Source organism: Serinus canaria, chromosome 4A (assembly GCF_022539315.1).
Source record: "Serinus canaria isolate serCan28SL12 chromosome 4A, serCan2020, whole genome shotgun sequence".
NCBI lineage: Eukaryota > Metazoa > Chordata > Aves > Passeriformes > Fringillidae > Serinus > Serinus canaria.
In genome coordinates this window covers 6,632,982-6,654,695 of record NC_066318.1, presented here as the reverse complement: position 1 = coordinate 6,654,695, position 21,714 = coordinate 6,632,982, and the positions used below count along the sequence as shown (strand labels likewise).

General features: G+C 42.4%; 1 protein-coding gene across 2 annotated transcripts; it reads right to left on the bottom strand.

Annotated features, from left to right (window-relative positions):
* Positions 1 to 578: 578 nt before the first annotated feature.
* MOSPD1 (motile sperm domain containing 1) lies at positions 579 to 14,666 on the bottom strand. Of its 2 annotated transcripts, none has more exons than XM_030228853.2 (6): positions 14,553 to 14,666; positions 9,320 to 9,576; positions 9,063 to 9,138; positions 6,172 to 6,398; positions 3,986 to 4,147; positions 579 to 1,634 (listed from the first exon to the last, which is right to left on the bottom strand). In XM_030228853.2, the coding sequence occupies exons 2-6, from the start codon at positions 9,471 to 9,473 to the stop codon at positions 1,603 to 1,605; spliced, it is 651 nt and encodes a 216-aa protein (XP_030084713.1). In that variant the 5' UTR covers positions 9,474 to 9,576; positions 14,553 to 14,666; the 3' UTR covers positions 579 to 1,602. The 2 variants fall into 2 exon arrangements, with proteins under 2 accessions (XP_030084713.1, XP_050830242.1); XM_050974285.1 differs by lacking the exon at positions 579 to 1,634 and adding an exon at positions 1,723 to 2,139.
* Between the last annotated feature and the right edge of the window lie 7,048 nt (positions 14,667 to 21,714).

The window sequence follows — 21,714 nt, the reverse complement described above, 5'->3', positions numbered from 1 at the left end:
AAGGGCTTGTGTTGGGCTTTTTTGATCAGCTTGGGCACAACAAAATGTTTAGCCTGGCTGTTGGGTGCTAAGATAAGGTAGCTCGTGGCACTTTCATCTCCCCAACTTCTGTTCCACTCCCTCACCTTTCCCAGGCAGCAGCAGGTTAAACCATCTGCTGAAAATCAGAATTCACAGTGTAGGTACTGGGGAACAGTGAAGCTACAAGAACAGATCCCTGCAGGGGCAGGAAAACACTGACCCAGCCACAAGCTCAGTGTTGGAGGAAGCACTGTGCCTGCAGCAGGCTCTGGCACACAGCCTTGTAAACCAGCTGGGAACCTTTCTGGGTTTTTTTCTTTGTGAATGTTAATGTTTGACTTTATCATCTGATGCTGATCGATGGATGACACAATCCCAGTTCTTCCAAGAATCAAACTGGAGTAGCATTGTATAAGAAAAATGTAGAGGTTCACAACTTTTTTCAACTTCTCTTTCTCCTTTTTTTTTTTTTTTTTTTTTTTTTAAGAAACACTTTTTTGCATGGTTTCTTTGTATTTCCATGCATAAGCAGAAAAGTGACCCAAAACATGCAGGGGGAAAGGTTTGATTTTCAAACTTTATTATTCATTTCAGAGCATACTCTATAGACTTCTTACAAACAAAGATTTGTCTGTATGAATCCAACGCAGTAATAGCTGCCCTTTTAGAATTAACATCTCGACAATGAAATGTCAAATAAAGGGAAATACTTGTTGTATGAAACAAGATTAATGTTCACCTCAAATATGAAACTGGCATTTAAGCAGGAATTTCTGATAGAAAAGAAGTTCCTGTGGTAGCTGTGGGGGGAGGGATGTAGAGAATGTCTTTGCTATTTCACTTAGTTTGGTCTCTAAAATAGAGAAAATGATTAATTTTGTATTAGTACAGCTTCCATTAATGCCACTTCCATGCATCCCTATGAAATGAAGGATCTGATTACAGAACTTGGTTTTATTGTCTAGTAATTGTGGTACAAAATGACTGTTGCAAGAAATTATTTCCCCAGGTAAGAAAATGAGCACTCAACGATATATTGGTAATGATGAAGTCAGAAATTTGAGAATTACTTCTTCACCTAAAATTCATGGTTTATTTCATAGTTCCACTGATGGAATTTTTCATTTTCTTCAGTGATCAGTCACGACTCTCACCCCTCTGGTATGTATATACAGAAGTGTTATGTGCCAGCCTCAGCAGGTACAACCACAAACCAAATGAGCGTTTTTACAGAAGACAGTTTGCTTTTATGGTGATCACACACTGATGTGAACATAGACTAAAAATAACAAATGTTGTTTTAATAAGGATTTTTTACAGTAGGCATAGATATAAAAGTTTTTTCAAATTATTTTCACAGGTATCACTGAACATTTCATAGCTGTCTGTTACAGAAGCACCGCCAAGTGCTTTGAGTCTTTCATTTATTATACACAGTTAAAATATATTACACTTCTGAAGGTATCTTAAATCACTGAACAGTTTTGCTAGCATCTTAATGAGCCAAATGGGAGTAAAAGGCAGTCCACATTCATGATGTGAATATACAGTAAGGTGTTTGACATCCTATGAACTCATTGCTCATGTTCTCAAAATAACCATGGTGATGAGACCTGAAAGACAAGAATTAAGAACTAAACACTTCTATTTCACTCGAAGTAAAACATTTAAAATAAAGAGTTTACCCTGTCACAGGCCAGAAAATATGGCAGAAGTACACAAATGCATGCAGAATGCATTTATATACACATTTAAATATTACAAGTATCACTCCAAATTTTGACATAGTCAAAAATCAACGCTGACATGTGGTGCACCTAAAAACTGAATGTCAAAGAAGGTAGAAATACTCCAAACAATTATTGACCTCTCTACTGAAAATCTTAACATTGAACTTTTGACTGGGGTAACTGCAACACCAAACCCCACTCCTCATGGGGGCCAGTTATGGGCAGTGTAGAATTCAAATGCTGAATCATCAGTAAGGCAGATCACTTGAAGGCTCCAAGGCTTTTTTTCTGCACTGAATAATAACTGATCAAAGACCAGTTTTAACAAAGATGTTAAGCTTCCTTGTCAGTTTGCAGAGGGAGCTTTCAACAGACTCATTGTTGTGACCTTTAGAGAGGGAGGAAAAAAAGGACTGCTCTGATAGAGGTTAAAAACTATTAAAACCAGATGAAAACAGTAAATAGGGGCTAATAAACCTACCCATGACACACTGAAAAGTTCATTTTAATTATATGCTGATACAGGAAAAAGTACAAATCTGCAGTTTTTAGCCATGGGTTATTGCACAAGGTGAGGCAGGTGGAAGAACATAGGGGACTCCCTGAAGTCCAGCCTTATGTAACATCAAAATAACAATTTATCAGTTCTTGAGCCTTCTCACTTTCTTGCAGGCTCAGATGATGTCACTGTAACAGCTTTTCACTGCAGAAAGCTCAGCTAAAACCTACAGATCTCACCATGGATAAAGACATTTCTGAGACTGTTTTATCTCCTGACACTCCATACTGATGGAATTTGGCTACTTTATGGAGATGGTGAAGGCAGAAGCACTGTCCTCCATTAGATCAGCAATTTATCCCTTACAGAGGAACTACAGCTCAGCTATTTATCAAGGTCTGTACTGATTCAGACAATCAGTGCTCCCACAGCTGCTGGATCCTTAGCCTGGATCAATTCCATCACCTCAGAGGAACAGCAGAGGCTTCTGGAGAACAGCCTGCACCACTTGTACAGGGGCTTGCAGACAATAAGGGGTTTAACTCATTTCTGTAAATCAGATACTTCTCAAATATCCTACAGTGCTGTTGGTGTGGTATAACAACCCTTTCCAATTAAATGCTCCACAATCCAGTTGTACTTCCTTGTGGAACAAAGTGGTTTCAACTTCTCAAGAGCAATTGACTTTCTACACGAGCAAGAGCTGCACACAAAAGAATCTGTCCATGAACACTAAAAGCACTGCCAGAAAAGAAGCCAAAACCTCTCAAAACTTCATAAGGAATCTAGAAACAGGTTCAGCTCTTGCAAATGTATAAAGTCAAAAGGCTTAAAACTACAGCTGACACCAGCAGAACCTGGAGTAATTTTCAAAAGCAGAGATAAAAACAAAGTGAGGATTACTGCATGGTCCTGATCTGAGAATCCATCAGCATCAGCTTGGGCAAAGAGCCACAAGTGAGATTTCAAACCACTTCAGCAGATGGACCTTTGTGAGTCAGCAGAGTGTGCACGAACCATCAAGAACTTGCACCTTTCCCCATCACTACCTCACCTCTAGCTATCAGTTTGGAGCTGCCTAGCTCTTTCCTTTAAATCCTCATTTCTGCCAGGTAGTGGGAGAGGAGAACTGAGTTTAGTGTGACTGTTCTTCAAATCTGAAACAGTTATAGAGAAATAGTCACAACAAATGAAATGTGCAACTCATCTATGCTAGCTAATGCAGGAGCAAGTTACAAATCAGGAAGAAGTGCGGATGGCAGTGGTCTCAGAGTTTACAACAACTTATTGCTACATATATCAACTCCTTATTAAACAGGTACTGAGAATAAGGCCTTAAAAAGCAGCTCACAGGGGGCTGGAGAAAAACACAACAACACATTCTACATTCTGCAAAAGAGTAACTATTGCAATGCAAGAGTAAGAAACAGCACATTCCATTCAGGTGTGTTGGCAGATGACTGTTACTGGCCCATCATCAAATAAAGCTGAAATTAGCATGTAGGGGCCTGTGTGCAATAGGTATCAACTCAAATCTGGTCTAAAACACTCACAATAACTAATCTACCCTGCTATCACCATAGCTACAAGTTAAGATGTAAGCTGAGTTGCAAAACAAAACCTAATGTGGTGCTTTGTTTCCTTGCAGTTTCCCGAGGCCGCTGGCAAAGACAGGTGAAGTTTTCCGTACTCATAGAATTTGCAGGAAAATGTTTCTAAAATCCAAAGTACTTACCTAAAACATAAGCAGCTACTAACTTTTGATTCACACTTAAGTGGAGGTAGAGAGGCACCAGGGATTCCATTTCCCCCAATGTAGGTAGCATTAGTGCTGCAACACACACCACTCCAAGGAAGACTGTGAGTAAACTAGGTCCCGACGAGGCAGTTCTGTTTTCTGAAAAAGCAAGACAGCACCAATTGCAAGGAAGATCTAAATAATAGAAACATTAAATATTCTGCAAAAACACCTGCAGTACATGGGAGCTGAAATATCCTCAGATTTTCCTTTTTGCTCTGGAGTTTGCAGGGGGTGGAAGCCAAGTCTTAAACCCACCCTTCTAAACCTTCTGCATTCTGCAGCGGAGGAGGCTGCTCCCTGTTCTGATGCTGGAACTTGTTTTCACATGACTTCCCAAACCACTCCCTTCTGGAGGAACAGAGCCTGCCAGGCCCAGTTGCTATATATACACACTCAGGACAGCTGGATGTCTCAGCAATGCTTAAGGTTTCCCTGTGCATCCTGACTCCATTCCTTGATATGTTCCATCAGTGATCAGTAAAAAAGCAGTTAGAGCACCCAAAAGACCTGCATAGGCAAGAAACTGCTCACACCTCCTGAAGAAAACCTGCCTGCAGCAGGAGCACAGGTTCTTGGGCCAGATGAGCTCCCCTTCATTCTTTACAGGATTCAAGGGCTATACCTGAGCCAGTCAGTTTAGATGCCACAAATAAGTCAAATTTGAATCTTTAAAAACTGTGAGAGTGAACCACTCTGACAGTCCAGTATTATCAGAATAAGAAAATAAAGAGTCCTTCATAGTGTTTACTGTCCTGCACTTTAACAGCTGGAACCCACTCAAAGGCCCACTGTGTCATCTTTGAAAAGAGCTGTTAACATGTTAGCTGAACACCTCTGACCAAATCCTTAAGACCCATTGGAAAATAGCCAATGTTTTTATCAACTTCTCCTATCCTCAGCAACTAGCATTATGTGCTCTATTTTAATTCCATTAATCTCTTATTTCCAGGTTGCAGGTTGCAAAACTGCAGTTTCTTTGTTTACTGCTTCTTCTTTTGTTGTGACCTTTAGAGAGGGAGGAAAAAAAGGACTGCTCTGATAGAAGTTAAAAACTATTAAAACCAGATGAAAACAGGAAATAGGGGCTAATAAACCTACCCATGACACACTGAAATATACCTCAGTCAATGAGTGCTCTAAGCAGAGAAAGGCATTTGGAATAAGACCAGTATCAGATTGTTCAGGGTGGCTCAGACCCTCTGTCCTGGATCAGCTATCACAGGAACATTTTGTTCTGTGAGCCCAGAGACCTTTGTAGGTTTGCTTTAACTGTGTATCCTACTAATATCTATTATGAGGGGTTTTTTTAATAAAATGTTTCACCAGCCAACAAACTCAGTATAAATAGTGAAACATCCATTTTAACAACATGAATAATCTCAAGGAGATCCATCTATTTTCTGCAATTGGTTTTTGTTGTCCTGAACAATATAACAGTGACAAGAACATTTCAGTATGAATCAGTAAAAGTAAGAAGAATGTAGACCATCAAGAATCAGTTTAGATTCGTTTCAGGTACAACTTGACACTTTATATCCTATCCCTTCAATTTAACTGTCTGGCCCAGGTTTTCAAGACTGTTGATTCACTTCCTCACTGTGTGTATGAAACACACAGAGTTTTCAGCCACCAACTGTGCTCTTGTGGGACAGACAAAGGACAGGGCACAGAACAAGGAGCACTTTAGAAGATGTTCTGGCTTTATTTCCTGCTCATCAGGAAATGGGGGATTAAAGGTTTGGAGCAAACTCACAAGGGGCATATGTTTTGAAAGAGCCCAAGGGAAAAACTAACTAGCATCCTTTCACAGATAAATTCCCATTGTCTGTATGAGAACTCCTGCTCCAGAGGAACAGTGGATGCACTCTCCAAAGTTATGACATACAAATACAGGGCGGCAAAGGGTCTTGATTCATCAAGACAGCATAAACAGAATAGCCACAGTTTGGGCTCTTGTATAATGTCATTCTCAAGTGATAAAGACAGCAGTCTTACAGGTAAGCAAAATGAATTATTTTTAAATGTATTTCTGTTTATATTTAAAAAAATGTTTTAAGTCTAGTTACTTGAGCTATTCAAAACTGATTCAGAACATCAGAGTGGAAAAAGATTTCAGCTACCTGGTTGACACAAAGTCTGCTCAAAAAAGACACTTTCAGCCAGGTGTTCTTTTATTCGTTTTTCCTCCTCTTCCTTTTGTTGTTGTTGTTCCTTTGCAGATGGAAGCAGAGTAGCAATAATTTCCTTTTTCCCTAATGCTTTCCTCTGGCTCTGCTCAGACACTTGGAGACGGAATTTATCTATGACACCATAGTAAGAAGCCCGAACGTCTCTGTGACGAATCACACTGTAGAAAAACAACATTTTCAAACAGATGAACTACTAAGAAGCATGCCTGTTGTGGAATTACATTCTATATCACAAAGTCTGCCCTCTGTCCCCCCTCCCCCAGATAAACTAAAATAATCCAGACCTCCATTACCTCCTCCACCACTCCATGTTCTTGAAGACTTACCTTACTTCCTCTCTCCCCTCCTTATGTTTGCTTTAATTCCCAAATACAAATGCTCCTGGCAAAACAGGACAGTTAAGTCTCTATCCCAAGCCCATCTGCCCCTGCTGCCAATTGATGAAACATCAATGACCTGAAAGATGCCTCCTCCTCCTGTATCAAAGTTGCTTGATGCTGGCCAGTGATTTTAAAAGGACTGAGGGGACTGAAGTGGCCCGGGAAGGAAAGGAGTTGGACAGGTGTTTGGCAAGCAACAGTCCAGCTTCTGCAGGAAACCAGGCTCAAAGGTTTACAATTCTACTTTCTCAGAAGCAAAACCTATTCCCTCTATAGACAAGAGTCAGCCAGGGATTTTCAAAATCAGAAACCCACCACTGAGAGCATGGAACCTATAAAAAGTACAGCTTTAAAATAGCTCTGATCAACAGCTAAACAGACCTCCAAGCAGTGCTGTGCTCAACTGCCTCCTCTCTGCATTTGTGATTCATCATGAGAATACATATCTAGCATTGAAAAGCTAAAACATTTAAGTTTTGAAGCTCTTAGGGTAAATCAGCTCTTAGGGTAAATAAGGATTTCAAGTATTTTTCCCGATGTTTTTCGTTAAAGGTTATTCTAAGTTTCTAAGATAACAGCAGCTGATCTGAAGAACATACATAAAAAGAAGGTTGTCATCTCATGAGGGGGAAAAAAACGACTGTACCCTTAGAAACACAGAATAGTAGTCTTAAAATTGCTTCAAGAAACCAATCTTTGTGATACTATATACATTAAAATGCTGCAAGAAATGGATTTTTGTTTTTCAGTCCTTATTTAAAGGAACTATATCACATCAAGATATCTACAAGCATTAGCACGTAGCCAGTGCTTGCAACTGGTATCTGGTTTGAATGGACTATTCAACACAGAAACAGAGACCAAGTCATCCCCTCAGCAAGAGGCTGCAGTAATGTTTTACATCATTTCATAGGCAAAGGACAGTGCCTATGACAAGCTTCCAGCAAGTGGAGTGTTGGCTGGGCAACTGCCTTCACTAAAAACAAAAGGCTTTTTCCCCCCACAACCCTAATTCATCCAGCTCTCAGCATATCAGCACAGCAGATCAACTCTGATTTCTTCCTTTAACACCTCCTTTTAAACTGGCGCTCCTATTCCCAGTGCCGTGGAACCAACTACCAACCTAAACAGAATCTTTACATAACACTGAGCTAGGAGAACATGTATCTGCTGCCAAGCAAGGAGATATTTTCTGCAGACCCTTATAAACAGATACATTCTCCTGTTTCTTTTTAGAGACCATTGCATAATTGGAAGCTCTGTAGAATATCTGTTTATCTGGCAAATGGCCACACTTGCTTAGTACTGCTCATATCCTAGCAGTAAACATTGTCCTTAGACAGCATCCACTGGAGTGGGATGGGGGGGTTTTGCTGCACAAAAAAATCCCCTTGGAACATGTGTCTGTCTTATTTTCCTTTATTTAATAAAACACATTTGTTTAACCAAATGTAATCAAGCTTGTGTAAATGTCTTCTGAAGAATGGAATAGCTCACTGGTACACTGGTATATTCTGACCAGTTTAGTTCCATTTTTAGCATTGTTGCCCCTGCTTACTGAAACCTTCCAGTTCCATGTTCTAAACTTCCTTTCTATTTCATGAGTCCCTGGAATTTTTCAAATTGAACCTAAGGAAAACAGTCTATAGGAACAAAGAGCCATTTCCCAAGAACAGTTTTTATTTTTCTGACAAAGAGTTTCTGTATATGGCCATTTGTTAGACAGAGAGTCCAGGTGGTGTTTTACAGTTTGGAAAATGTCTATTCAAAAAGTTCAGCCTGCGCTTTTAGGTACTTCAGATTTTCTTCAGCTGTATCTGTACATCAGCACAGAAATAATGTGGCAAATAGAAGTTAAAAAGAGTTGGTCTATTTTAGCTTATACACCTACTCTCTTTCAGCCTTCAGCAGCCTACAGACCCTGCACATTACTGTGGTCACTTAGGCAGCCTCCTTCTGTTCTGAGTTACTGGGCTGAGACCTGACAGGAGAGATAAAGGACAGGCACAGAGATCTGAGAATGAGATGGGTGGTCAGGATGAAAGGTAGGCAAAACTACCTTTATTTACATGGCCCAGGAAAATGTGCTCTGTAGAACTGCAGACATTTCCATTTTGCCAATCTGCAAACAAATATTTCTCACAAACAAATCTCAATCCTGGGGGTTTTGCTTTTCTTGTTATTTCTAACAAAAAGGTGCTCAGAGAAGGCTCATATTACTCTCACTCCTGGTTTACAAACTACATTACAAGATGAATTACTGGCATTTTATTTATGCCCAAAGGCAAAACTAAGGCTATATCTCCAGTACAGGAGATTAGGGAAACACATCTTTATGTATTATAACATGCATGCTGCCATTTACAACCTCTTAAATAATAAAAGAAATTAAGATAATAAAATGTTGTATATTAGGAAAAAACCCAACCAACTTCTACTTACATATCAACACAGCACTGAGGCTTCACTGCACCAGTAGCATCCACCACCGCATATTTATTTGGAGTTGTACAAAGAACTGCAAGGAAAAGGACAGGAGTGGTAACAAATCATGAACTAATACATCACCAGGTCATCAACAGATACATGTAGAGAGACGAGTTTGGTTTTGTCATAGATATGATTTTTACATGAATTATAATTGGACTGTTCAAGATCATCAACTAGCCCTTAAATAGAACTTAACCTAAGAAACCCACCTTTGAATTTTAAGGCAAACTCATAGGGGTTATATAGAGTCAACACCTGCTTGTGTGTTGACTGGTCATCTGCATAAAATATAAGTTCTGTAGGAAAAACAAAAACAGGAAGATTTCCTTCCACTAACTCTGGCTGTCTTTTTTGTTGCTGCATTGGCACTGAATCCTCCTTGCTGCTTCTTGTGTTCTTATGCTTTTGTATCCTCAGAGACTTCAGCTTTTGAATCGTTTAAGAATTCCAAAGCATTTTGGCAATTCTAAAGGAAAAAAAAGGGGAAAAAAAGAGAAAAGGCAAGAAGATTATTTCCATAAGTCTATACTAAACTGAGGCAGTCAACAAAGGTGCAAAAATATAAAACACGATGCTTGATTATGAATCTACCTCTACTTATGTTCCTTCAAAAATACTGAAATAGAAAAAAATATTTGCACTGGGCTTCCATCTATTTAGCAAACTGTTACAAAATAAATGGATAAGCACCTCTCCAGTATATCATGGCAGCATTTGGGGGCCCAGCCCATGACTAGGGCTGCTTATGCCGGGTCTTTACAACACAAACCAAACCATGACAGCAGAAAGAAATCCCATCCTTGCCTCAGGACAGCAACACATCAGAAACACGAGGGCAGAAATGAGGAAACGCAAGGACACTGAGGCAGCAGGAGTCACTGTTTGGGCAGGAACCTTTCCGTGGGGATGACCTCCCTGGATGAGGTATAACAAGTTAGGAATCTCCTCACCTAGGCACCCAGGTATGTCAAAGCCCAGGGATTCAGAACAAAGGAATGGGGAACACCTACATGCCTTGTTTAAACCAAACTCCCTGTTCCAACTGCGTAGTTACAGGTAATGAATGGAAAAATGACTGGGATGAGTAACAGCAAACAGATTTGGGATTCACTATTTTATTAAGAGATGACAGATTTTCTACCACCACTACCTCTAACCAAAGTACAATCATCACAATTCTCCCTCTGCCACCCACCCCCCGCACAGTTCTGTTTTATTTTGAGTGACATTCCAGAACGAAAACCAGAACCAATGACCCAACCAAGAAACAATCCCAAATGTAATTCATAAAATAAAATTAAGGCCAGACTCCTCAGCACATATACCACTGACTCAACACACGACAGAGAGAACAAAGTCTTTCTCCTCCCCCGAAGAAGGTCATATTTTACTGCAGCTTCTATAGATTAATTATCAAACTGAAGGTGTCCTTTGAGGTCTAACTTTATAGCAAAAAGTATTGAAACGACAAAAAGTTCCTACTGACTCATTAGATGTCATTTCCACTTCCCACAGAGCTTCTTAAAATAAGGTACATTCTACCTCTTCTCCAGCTCAATACACTGGATAGTTGCACCTTTAAAAATTTAGCTTCTGAAATTTCTAGCAGCAAATAGCCCAAACATTATGAACAATCAAAAACAAATGTTTGTTTCTGCATTCTAAACACCACAACGATCACATGTCCAAGCACCAGATACATATTCCACACTTGAAACACGACACACATTCATGGGTTTACAAAAGTATATCTGTCATACCATCAGGTTTACAGGTTCTGATTCTTATTCACAAACTAAGCCTTTAATTTTATTTATTTAGTTATTAAAAGAGCAAATTATTCCTGTAGAATTCAAGTTCATGGATCTCACTGGAATGTCTTTCCCCATGATCCAGTTCCTTTTCAGAGCGCAGGTTTGTTTCCACTTCACTGAAATGCTACTAATAATATTCTGAAAACAAATCTCCAGTGACAGTGTTCCAAGCTGATGTTCTGTTACCTTATTAAGAAGGGTCTAGAAAAAGAAATGGCTCTCTAAGTGGCAATTTGGGTTCTGAGTGCTTCTTGGAATTACGGTGAATCCCTTTCGTTTCAGTAGAATCAACAAACTCTGGAATGACTTTGTGCAGCAAGTGTAAGTATTATTTCTTGAACAACTTCATGCACTATTGCAAAGTGAGCTTCATTGTTCCAGTCAAACATATTAAGACTATATGAAAATCTAATGTGGAAAAACTGCCAGCACGCAGGAATACAAAATACCTTTCATGCTTGTCATAGGCAGAAGATGAAGAATTATTTATTTAAATTTCTTATACCAAAGTTAGCTCAATGCAGTATGCAATAAGAGTATGTTGGAATCTTTGGTTCTCATACCTATCCACACTTTGCACACCATGTGTAACAGAAAGACAGGCAAATTTTGACATTAACAAAAGGGATTTTTTTCAAATAAATGTTTTCAGCTACCATTAAACCAACAGCAAGCCACTGCTTCACAATATGACTGTGCTTAATAAAATGTTCAAGTAGTATTTATAATAATCAGTATGATTTTGATGCTTTCATTTTTTATTTAAACACTGAACATCTTTCATTCCAATTCCTGGCTTCATCCCACATCTTCAGTTTCTTCAGCTCAGTCCATGGCAAGTGTTCAGTGTCCAAAACCCCACAATTCTCAGTATGAGAGGAGGTATGGATCACTATGCCTACCAACAGGCTCATTTTTGTTACACATCTGAGGAAAACAGTGTGCAAACCTCCCAGGATTCCACAACCTGCATGTAGAAAGCCACCAATCTTAAAAAAGAACATCCCATTATTGCTTCCTTTTCCTATTTAACTTGGCTGGATGAGGAGCTACCACCCCAACCTGTAAAAGTAACGTCTGGCAGGCCTATAGCAGACATGTTTGCTGACACAGCAGTGTCATTCAGGTATAAATTTCTGTATTCCTGAGCAAACTAACCAGCACCCTTTTTGAGACAACAGTTTTAGCTTAGAAGTCACTTTGCTGGGACATCTCACCAAATGACAGCAGTAAAAGCACTTTTCCCAAAGACTGATGGATAAGCCACACATATGGTAGGGAGATGTGATGGTTTAGTACTGATACTCTTGATAACAGCACACATTTCCCATCAACGAGAAGCTGCCAACACTTTTACAGAGGAAGTGTGTATCACCACAACTTCTTTGCCCAGATTAACCCCACAGCAGCTCTAAAGGTGAGAATAAGGTCACGTACCCCAGACAGTTCATGAACAGAAACTCAGCTCCTGCTCTTCTGCATCTTCACTGCACCACAACCACTAAATCTTGTGGTCAACAGTCACCATGAATACTTGCAGCACATAATGGTAAGCACAAGCAAATCTGTCCCAATCCAGGATCTGTGGTGTCATGTCTGTGATCTGCACTGCACAGATGGGCTTCTCCCAGGATGGAATTCCCACAGGAGCAGGGATCTGTCACAGGTAACATTTGCCAGGGCCAGCATGCAACACCTGAACAATGCCAGCTCACTTCCCAGCTCCTTTTGAAGTCCTGACAAACAATTGTCACTGGTATTTTTTCAGCACAATAGGGATCTTTCCTCCATGAAGTTACTAAATATATACTGCTGGTGTCACAATAGCACAGATCTGCCAGTGTTTCCTTTGAATTCCCTTTCTTCATAAATTTAACTTGACAGAGAAAAACATGAAGCGAAACGTAACTTCTCTCCAGGGTCAGAAATAACATCCATTGTGATTTGTTTTTACTTAACAAGTATCTGTTGAATAAATAAATCAACTAAGGAACTTTTTTGTTCCCATTTTAACTTCCAACAGTCTCCTCACCATGGCTTCCCAGGGCATTTGTTGGTTGTTTTTCTTCAAAACAACTGCAAATAACTCTACAGAATGTCATCGGGTAAACACTTCATTCAGGAGAAAACCTCTTGACAGTCATGCCTCCACACTGCTGCTTTAAAAGTTGCCTAATTACAGTGTAATCTACTTTTGTTACATCTCATGATCTACCTCCTAAATCTACACAAGTCTTTCTACACTTTATGCTCAGTAAAACTGATGCTTTCTGGGCACATATTTACCAAATAAACCACAAAGTCTTCTTCAAAATTCCCTCCTATGCTAAGCTGAGCAATCACTTTAAGCTACATACAAATATAGCATGGGATCTGAAGCACACCATAAACATTTTGTTTCTTCAAAATGTTTTGAAGGCCTCACCGTGCACTTACGCAAACCAATGTTTAAACTACCTGCAATTATTTGGGAGCGTCACCCAATGATGAGAGCACAGAGCCAGCAGCCAGGATGGCTGGATTCCATTGTTGCTAACTCTGTCACTGACACTCCATGACCTTGAGCAAGTTGGTTAACCTCACCTCAATTTGCTGATCTATGAAGGTGCACACACTCTACAAAGTATTTCAGTAGGCGGAAGGTCCCCTTTGAACCCGCAGAACTGCTCTGATACTTTGCAAAACTGCTACTGTTTACCCCTTCACGGGATGATGAGAAATGTCACCAGTAACTGTGTCCAGGATGCTGTAAAATGAAATAGTCTCAGAGCATTAACTATTAGCATGGATGACCACACACATAAATCATGCTGACACTGACAGCAAAATTTATTAGGACCACATTATTGTTTTAAATGCTGAAAAGGTGACTAACAAAAGGAAATCTTCAAATACAACTAAGAGGCACGAAAAGCAGTGAAAAATTAAGTAACTGCTGTGCATCGCTTCTGATCCATTCTGCTACAGGCTCACAAGGATCCTAGAGAAGACATTCAAGGGCACATGTGCTTCAGTCTCTATTTCCCCACTTTAAATTTGTGTTTAATGCACTAAACTGGCTGGTTTTTAAACGTGTGTTGCGCTGATTAGCGCTGCGGGGTCCCAAACCGCCTCGGCTTAACAGAGGGGAGCACTCTTCCCCGGGAGAGCGACGGGAGCAAAGGCGTTCCGAGCCGTGCCTACTGCCGGCAGGGCACGGCGGTAATTGCACACTCTTAATTGATCCTCTTTGTTCTCCAGCGAGGAGCAGCAGCGATACGGGCAGAGGCAGCTGCGCGATAACGGCGCCTCCCGCAGCCGGCCCGGCCCCACCGCACCGCCCCCGGCCCGGCCCCGGCTCTGCACCGCCGCCCCTCGGAGCGACCCCCGGCCCCGCGGCCGGCCCCGCACCGCCCGCAGTGAGCCCCGGCCCCGCGGGGAAGCGGCGCCGTGCCGGGGCCTCGGAGCGCGGCCACCGCCCCGCTCCCCGTCCCGGCCCGGCCCCGCCGCGCTCCCGCAGGGCCTGCGGAGGGCAGGGGCGGCAGGCCCGGCCCGCGGGGCCGCGCGGCCCAGGACGGGCCAGGCCGGGCCGCGGGTGTCGCTCCGCTCTTCCGCCCCGTGCCCGCTGTCGCCCCCCGCCCCGACTCACCCGCCCGGGGCCGCTGGTGCGGGCTGGCGCGGCGCCCCTTTGTCCGCCCGTCACTGCGGGCAGCGCTGGGGCTGCTGGGACCGACCGGCCGCCGCCGCCGCGTCACCGCCCCGCCCGCCGCCCGCCCCCGCCGCCATGTCGGGGCTCCCCGGGCACGCCGGGCTCCGGCGGGCTCGGTACCGCGGCGTTCGGCGCTGCTTCCCTCGCCCGGCAGCCCCGCCGGCTCCCTGGGCAGCGGCCGGCCAGGCGCTTCGCACCTGCGGGGAGGTGTTTTTAATAATACTGCACCTCACGGCACGGTTCCCGAGGTCCGGCCCCGTCCCGGAGGGGTTCCTGCCCCGCTCCCGGCTCCCGCTGCGCTCGGAGCCGCCGTGTGCTCTGCCCTGCGGGTCGCAGAGCAGCTCGGGCTCACCTCGATGCCGTCCCCGCTGGAACGGTCGGCGAGTGTCACCCCCGGGCTGAGCCAGAACAGAAGGGTTAGCGAGCGAACATCCAGGCGTGACCGCCCGCTCACCCAGCAGCACGGCTTAAATGGGACACGCCGTCCCTGTAAACACTTCCATGCTCGTAGCTTTGTTCTTTTTCTTCTTATTTACTTAATGTGCTTTCATTCAGTTAGGCTGTTTGTGGACTTCTGCTTGTACTATGCATTATCCACTATATCATCCTCCCTTGTTTTTTCCCCCCAACTTCCCCTCTGTATAATACAAACAAATCCAAGTGTGATCACCACCCAGTATCATCCCAAACTTCAAGATCTTTAGTACAGCCAAATGTTTTTGTTGCAAGTCAAGTGGATAATTAAGGTTTACATTGAGCCACCCAGTACAGGATTGCAAAATCTTTTACCCATTACCAAGCTTTATCCTTCAGTGAAATGAACACACGTCCGTGGTGAAATAAACACAGCAGCCATGTGTGTTTCACAATAACAATGAAACAATCCAGAACAGGAAGTAATATATTTAAAATCATGGAAGACATTAAATAAAGAAATTCTAAAAAATATATTTTGCAACTTTGGCAAGGTGTGTGTATTAGCACTCGCCTTTTTCTGCAGATCTAATGGTTCATTAAGAAGTTCAGTCTTTCAGCCCCAAATTACATAATATTGTTAAGTGATTATATAGAGAAACATAATCTTGTCAGAATTTCTAAAAATGTATGTAGTGAAAACTGGCAAAATATTTTGTTTCTTGATGAGTGTAAATCAGTTCAGATTTTTACATGTTTAAAAATAAACTGGAATTCTTGTTTTTAAAAAGATTAACGACTTCAGCCTTTCAGGATTTCAGAAAATTATTATGATTTCACTGAGTATTAATCCAATAGAGGGTGTTTCTCATTTTGGCAACCTGTCTCAGAAGAAGCAGCAGACATAAACATGCTTCAGAGATATTCAAATTAATAACAAACAGAATGATCAAATAAAAACATAATCTCAAATGGCTAGACTTAAAAGCACATTAATTAGACAAATTGGTATTTTCCAGTTCATCCAGTTCATTTACAAAGAAAGTTCAGATTCTCTAAAAGCACGTGTTATGTCTGCCTCTGTAAGCTTCCCAGGATCCAACTTTTGTCTGTCACATTTGATAAGGTTTGCATCCACCTGTTGAAAATCAGGTCTCCTTCCTTTCCTGCCCATGGGTCACAGTGTCCAGGTTGTTTTGTGATTTCCAAAAGCCCTATTCTAAGTGCAATTAAAGGAGAAAGCTTGTAGGGGTGTGAGCAGGACCCGGCAGTGTTCTGTCCTGGCTGCTGGTGCCTCCGAGAGCCCAAAGCCGCGTCCCTGACCATTGTGCAGTGACGCTCCCTTGGGAGGGACTCCGCCACCCCAGACATTCCCAAAGGTACGGGCGTGCCATGGCTGCTGAACCAGCACAGAAACATCCCAGAGCTGTTTGGTTGCACTCACCGAGCCTGGCTCGGCCCCGTCCCGCTGCTCCTGCCGTGCCCCGCTGCCCCCGGGGTGCGAAACCACGGAGAGGGCGAGAGAGGGTGCTCAGCGCCGGCTACTCCGGGAAGGCTGCTCGGGGACATGGAGACTGCTGCCTGGTGCGGCAGTAACCCAGAGAGTCTCACATCTGCGCCAAGTTCTCTCCTTTATCGTTAGGTCATTGGTTCTTTTGCCTTCTCCTTTTTGGGTTGCTTTATTCTGCCCGAATAACCAATTATTTCTGCAATTAGAGGGAGGCTGAGGTTACATTCCTTGTTTTGATGCCGGTAGAGCAGAGAAAAGATGAGAGGAGAAAATGGACGAAGACAACACAAGTACAAATGCAAAGGAGCAGAGTCATCTGATGCAGTGAAGTATCTGCAACAAGTTTGTCAGGTCACCTTAAGTGTGAACCAAGGTGTAAAAAAATGCTGTTCCTGCAGCTTATAATTGGTCCTCTGATTTTTTACCTACCTTAGGAACTGCTGTGAGTTACTTAGAAGCATTGGCTGGTGTTCTGTTACATAAAATATTGCCTCCTTATAGCATGAAACCTGACAGTGGAGTGTGCAGAGATGAAATGCTCCTGAATGACTCTGTGGTGGTTTTGGTTGCTGTGGTGATTTTCCATCTGTTTAAATACTTCATATGGAAGATTCACAACTCATTTATCAGGGAAAAGATTTACCTAAGTTGTGAGAAACACAGCATTATGCCTGACTCCTGTCACTTTGCACACTTGATTAGCAAAATATTCCACTTTATCTGTCGTGGCACAAGGCCATGGTGTAGCATTTATAACAGAGGGTACCATGCTTGGGTGCTGTATTCAGCACTAGCCCGGTGGGCCTGGGACACTGGCACTGTGCAGTTGCAGAGGCTGACTACAAACATGAGGGGCCTCCTTTTAAGAATCCTCAGTTTGAAGAAGTCACATGGATTAAATTGTATGTTTACAAAATCTGATGTGAAAACAACAAGCAAGCAGATAGGAGAGAGCTAAACTCTTTATATATCTGAATCTTACCTATAGCTTGTAATGCATTTAATTCTTACTAATCAGTATTCTTAATGTCATGTTTTGGTTTTTTTGACAGTTCCCCTCTCCATGGCACAATGTGGCAGATCCTCTTTGGCTTTGAATTAACTGACAAAAGGGAGTGGCATGTCTGCCTTTCCATTTGCACTCATGCTGTCTTTCTGTAGAAAATGATTGGAGTTTTCTTTCTAATTGCTACCAATTTATTAAAAAGTCTCCATAACAAATATTTTTTCACTTTTAAAGACTAGCAGAAGAAACAATACTGCATTTAAACTACCACCCTAAAGAACCTAAATTGTCCAAGCTGTTTCTTGTAACTTTAATTCACTGGCAAAAGTGTTTGTTTTTTTTTTTTTTGACTTGCTTATGTGGCAGGTTTTCAAATTTTCCCCCTCCAGTGGCAGCAAGCTGTATTCCCATTCCCTGTCACTGGGGACTTAGACGAACTCATGTGTATTTTTTGTTTCAGAGGTTAGACTGTTTGTTTTTATGACTAATGACGTGGACCTTGGGAGCCACATATCACAGCACCGTTGAGGAAATATCTAGACTTCTGTTAAAGTGTAATCCTTTCCAGGGCATGCCTCTACAGGAGAGTTAAAGACAGCTCGAAGCTCTCTCTGCCCATGCTCTCCACTGGCTGGAGCCAAGCCAGTTCCATCTTAGGAATCTTTTAGCTCAGCTCTCTGCCTGTGCTGCTGGGTCCCTGAGGTGTGCCTATGGACACAGTGAGCACAGCATGCCAGAGAGCCACATTTGCTGCAGAACAGATAAAATTATTTGAGGAAAATACATCCTAAAATATTGCTGGCTTTAAAATACTCAGTATAAACAAGGGCAGGTTTCATGCACGCTCAGTGAAAAAGGCTAAGTGTAAGATCTAAGGAATCAAGTCCCTTTCAGGTCTCATACTGAGTGAATTTTGCCCAAAATGTGTTTGCATTATGCTTCAGACAGGCATGAGGGTTCACTTCCTTGTACTTGGTGTCTTATGGTTCTTCATGTGGGAGCTCCGGACGTGCTGTGCTCCTAAACTGTATGAAAGAAGCCATAATTGAGTCTTAGACACTGTGGTATTTATAATCATTTTGAAACCTCAGAGAGAACAAACATTTAGAGGTTTATAGACAGTCATCATCTTTATGAAGTGTAGGATCTATTTCTGCATTGTCTGCAGGACCCTGCTGAGAATCTCCATGTCCTGCTCATCAGAAAGCTGCAAACCCAGCATGGGCTCTACTTTTTTCCAAGGATGTGCACATACATCTCTTATAAATAAGCAGTTATGGTTGTTTCATTAGACCTCTAATAACAACTCCATTTTATTTTCCTTTCAAAGATGTTTATTCAGTGTTGACACATATTTATAATATCATCTCAACAGTAAGAGTCTATCCTGTCAGATTTACAGCTATTATAAAATATGATGCTATCTGCATACAAATGGATGGTGGGAGCCCTACAGATATTTCTCCTATTATTACTGCCTAAGGAAGCAATAAAAATTTAACATTTACCATCGGGAAACACCTGCAGAGATTAAATTAAAACTAGATTATATGCTTATCAGTTATATGTTACAAAAGCAAACTCTTTAGAGATTAACATAAAAATCATTGTTATCAAAATCTTATTAAAAGCTTCAGTTAATACGCTCCATTTTGCACCTCCACTGCTCAAGCATTCTCTGCGTGTGACTTACTGAGTCTTTGTGCAGCTGCAGGGAGGGGAGGCAGGGCAGCCTCACCAGCAGCTTTGCTATCGCCTCAGCAAACGCCTGCCCTGATATTTGGATTTGCTGCTAAAAGCTGCTGCAGGTACCGTTTGTCCTTCCCCCTCTGGTCCTGGCTGCTCTCTGAAGGGCTCTCCACACTGCACACTCTGTTTCTTGAGCATGGCGCCAAGGCAGGCTCCAGGCTTCCTCGTGGAGTTCTGCTGGGAATTACTCTGGAGAGCACTTGTCCTTCCTGCTGAACTCGTTCTTTAGTGTGGTCAGCAGGACCAAGACAAGGGATTTTCTAAGGCTAGTAGTCGAGGACAAGGAGCTGCTGTTGCTGCTAAGCAGATGGTCTTGTGTTTAGTTTGTGCAGCTTTTGACATGTTCCAAACATGCTGCAGAAAAGAGAGACCAGGAGGCAACTGGGCTGGAGTTGATCTCTGACCTGGAATTCAAAATGCTTCTGGATTTGGGCTTTGCTGCCACCAACGACTGAGAAGCTTAGAGTGCAGATAATCTACCTGCTCTGGCTCAAGGAGGACATGCAGATCCTACCTGTGCCTGATTTGCACACACACTGGTTAGGGTTTATTTCTCCATCTGGTATTACAGTGACCCCTTTGCCTCCAGGCATTAGAAGAAACCTGCCTTGGGCATATTCCAAACTGTGCATGGGAGGGTTTCCCTCGTGAACAGCCTGAACTGCTTGTGTGAAGGCCCAGGCCAAAACCCCCTTTGTGTAGATTCTGCCAGGTTTGGTGGATCTTGAGGAAGTCACACTAAGAAGAGGTTAAGATCATGGTTTCTGTGATTGTAAAATAACCAGGGTCATGTAAATTACCAAAGGCCAAACCCAAAAGAGGATTAGGGAGTGTTAGACCATGGTTTCCTCAAGACATTTATTCTGAAGACAAAGATGATGTAGGGAACCTTCTGGTGATTTTTTCCAACCCCTCTGATGTGTTGGCACAGACTGTAACATTTAATTAAGAGAATGAAGAGTGTTGGGGGAATCAAACTTAGGAAAAAACCCCAACAACAACTTAGGTTTATAGAAATAGACAAAATAGTGCATAGACCTGTGGGGTGGGAAATGCAGAGCCAAAACAGACCCAAAGAAAGGGAGTAGAAATGGATGGAGGTTGCTTTGTAGGGGGGAAAAAATGTCTGTGCAACCATGGCCTGACATTTTAAGTAAGAAGAGTTTGCTGGCCCAGCAGATTTTTTTTCTGAAATAGGTTAAGGAGTGTTCAAACAAGTATATCCAGATCAGAGGGGTGGTAACTTATTGCTGGGCAATGCTCACCAGCCTCTGGGCAGACTGGGGGAGGACTGTGCTGTCAACAGAGCTGCATTTGGGAGGAGACACGTGTCCACAGCCTGACTCTCAGCACTGTCACAGCCTCACCCAGGCCTGCTGTGTGTGTGCCTCCCTCTCAGAACAGCTGGAGTGTACACACTGCCTTCCCTCCTGCCTGCAGGGACAGGCTGCACATTTGCATTTTTATAACAAGCTCTCCTTTGAGGGGAGGTAGTGGCCAGAACCCATCGCTTCAGCCCAGCCACGGGTGCATCCCAACCCTGTGTGGAAGCCTCAGTTCTGTCATTTTACTTGGGCAAATCACCATATTTAACTTGGAAAGGCTTGCTCATCTTCTCTTGTTCCACTTTCAGGCTCTGAGCAATGTCAATTATTGACAGGGGGATTTAAGGTTTCATTTTTCAAAACCGACACACATTTTTGTATGTACGCACCTATAGCCAAGATGTAGAAACTCCTTAACTGTAGTCTGAATTTTCCATCGTCATTATGCTAAATAATTCACTTCTGCTGCCACTAGAGGTATAACATTCACTTGAACAAATACCAAAGGAAACATTTAGTTGGAAATCTTGCCCATATTAATATTTCATTTTTCAAATAATGTTTTTGATCTTGGTTCTTTTGGAGGCCTCAGCCTACTTTGCCTATTCCTGTTGGGCAGCCTTTCTTTTATTGAACTATAGCTGGCTACTCCTGAGATGAAATGCCACTTTGTGATTAAAGGGTACAGAATTGAGTGCTCATTTAAACTGCATAAAAAGCTAAATTATAGTATCAGTCATTGTATCAATCATCTGTGACTACCTCATGTGCAGCCTTGTACCAACACATTTGTAAGTCTCATTCCACATCAATTCTGGTGCAAATTTACATTTATTCTGAAATGAAAACATAACAAAATTTATTTTAAATGACTTTGCTTTTTTTCCCCACCATGTAATAACCAGTTCTCAGCTACAATCTCCCTCTTGGAAGTCACGAAAATGTCAGTGGGGACAAGGGTAGCAATGAAGTTCCCAGATTTCCTTTGGCACTGGTAGGAGAATTGCTGCATAACCTGGGTTTTCATGGCAGACCTGCAGCGCCCACATGGTCTGAGTGCAGCCCAAGGGATGGCTCAGCTCAGGGGTGATGGCTTCT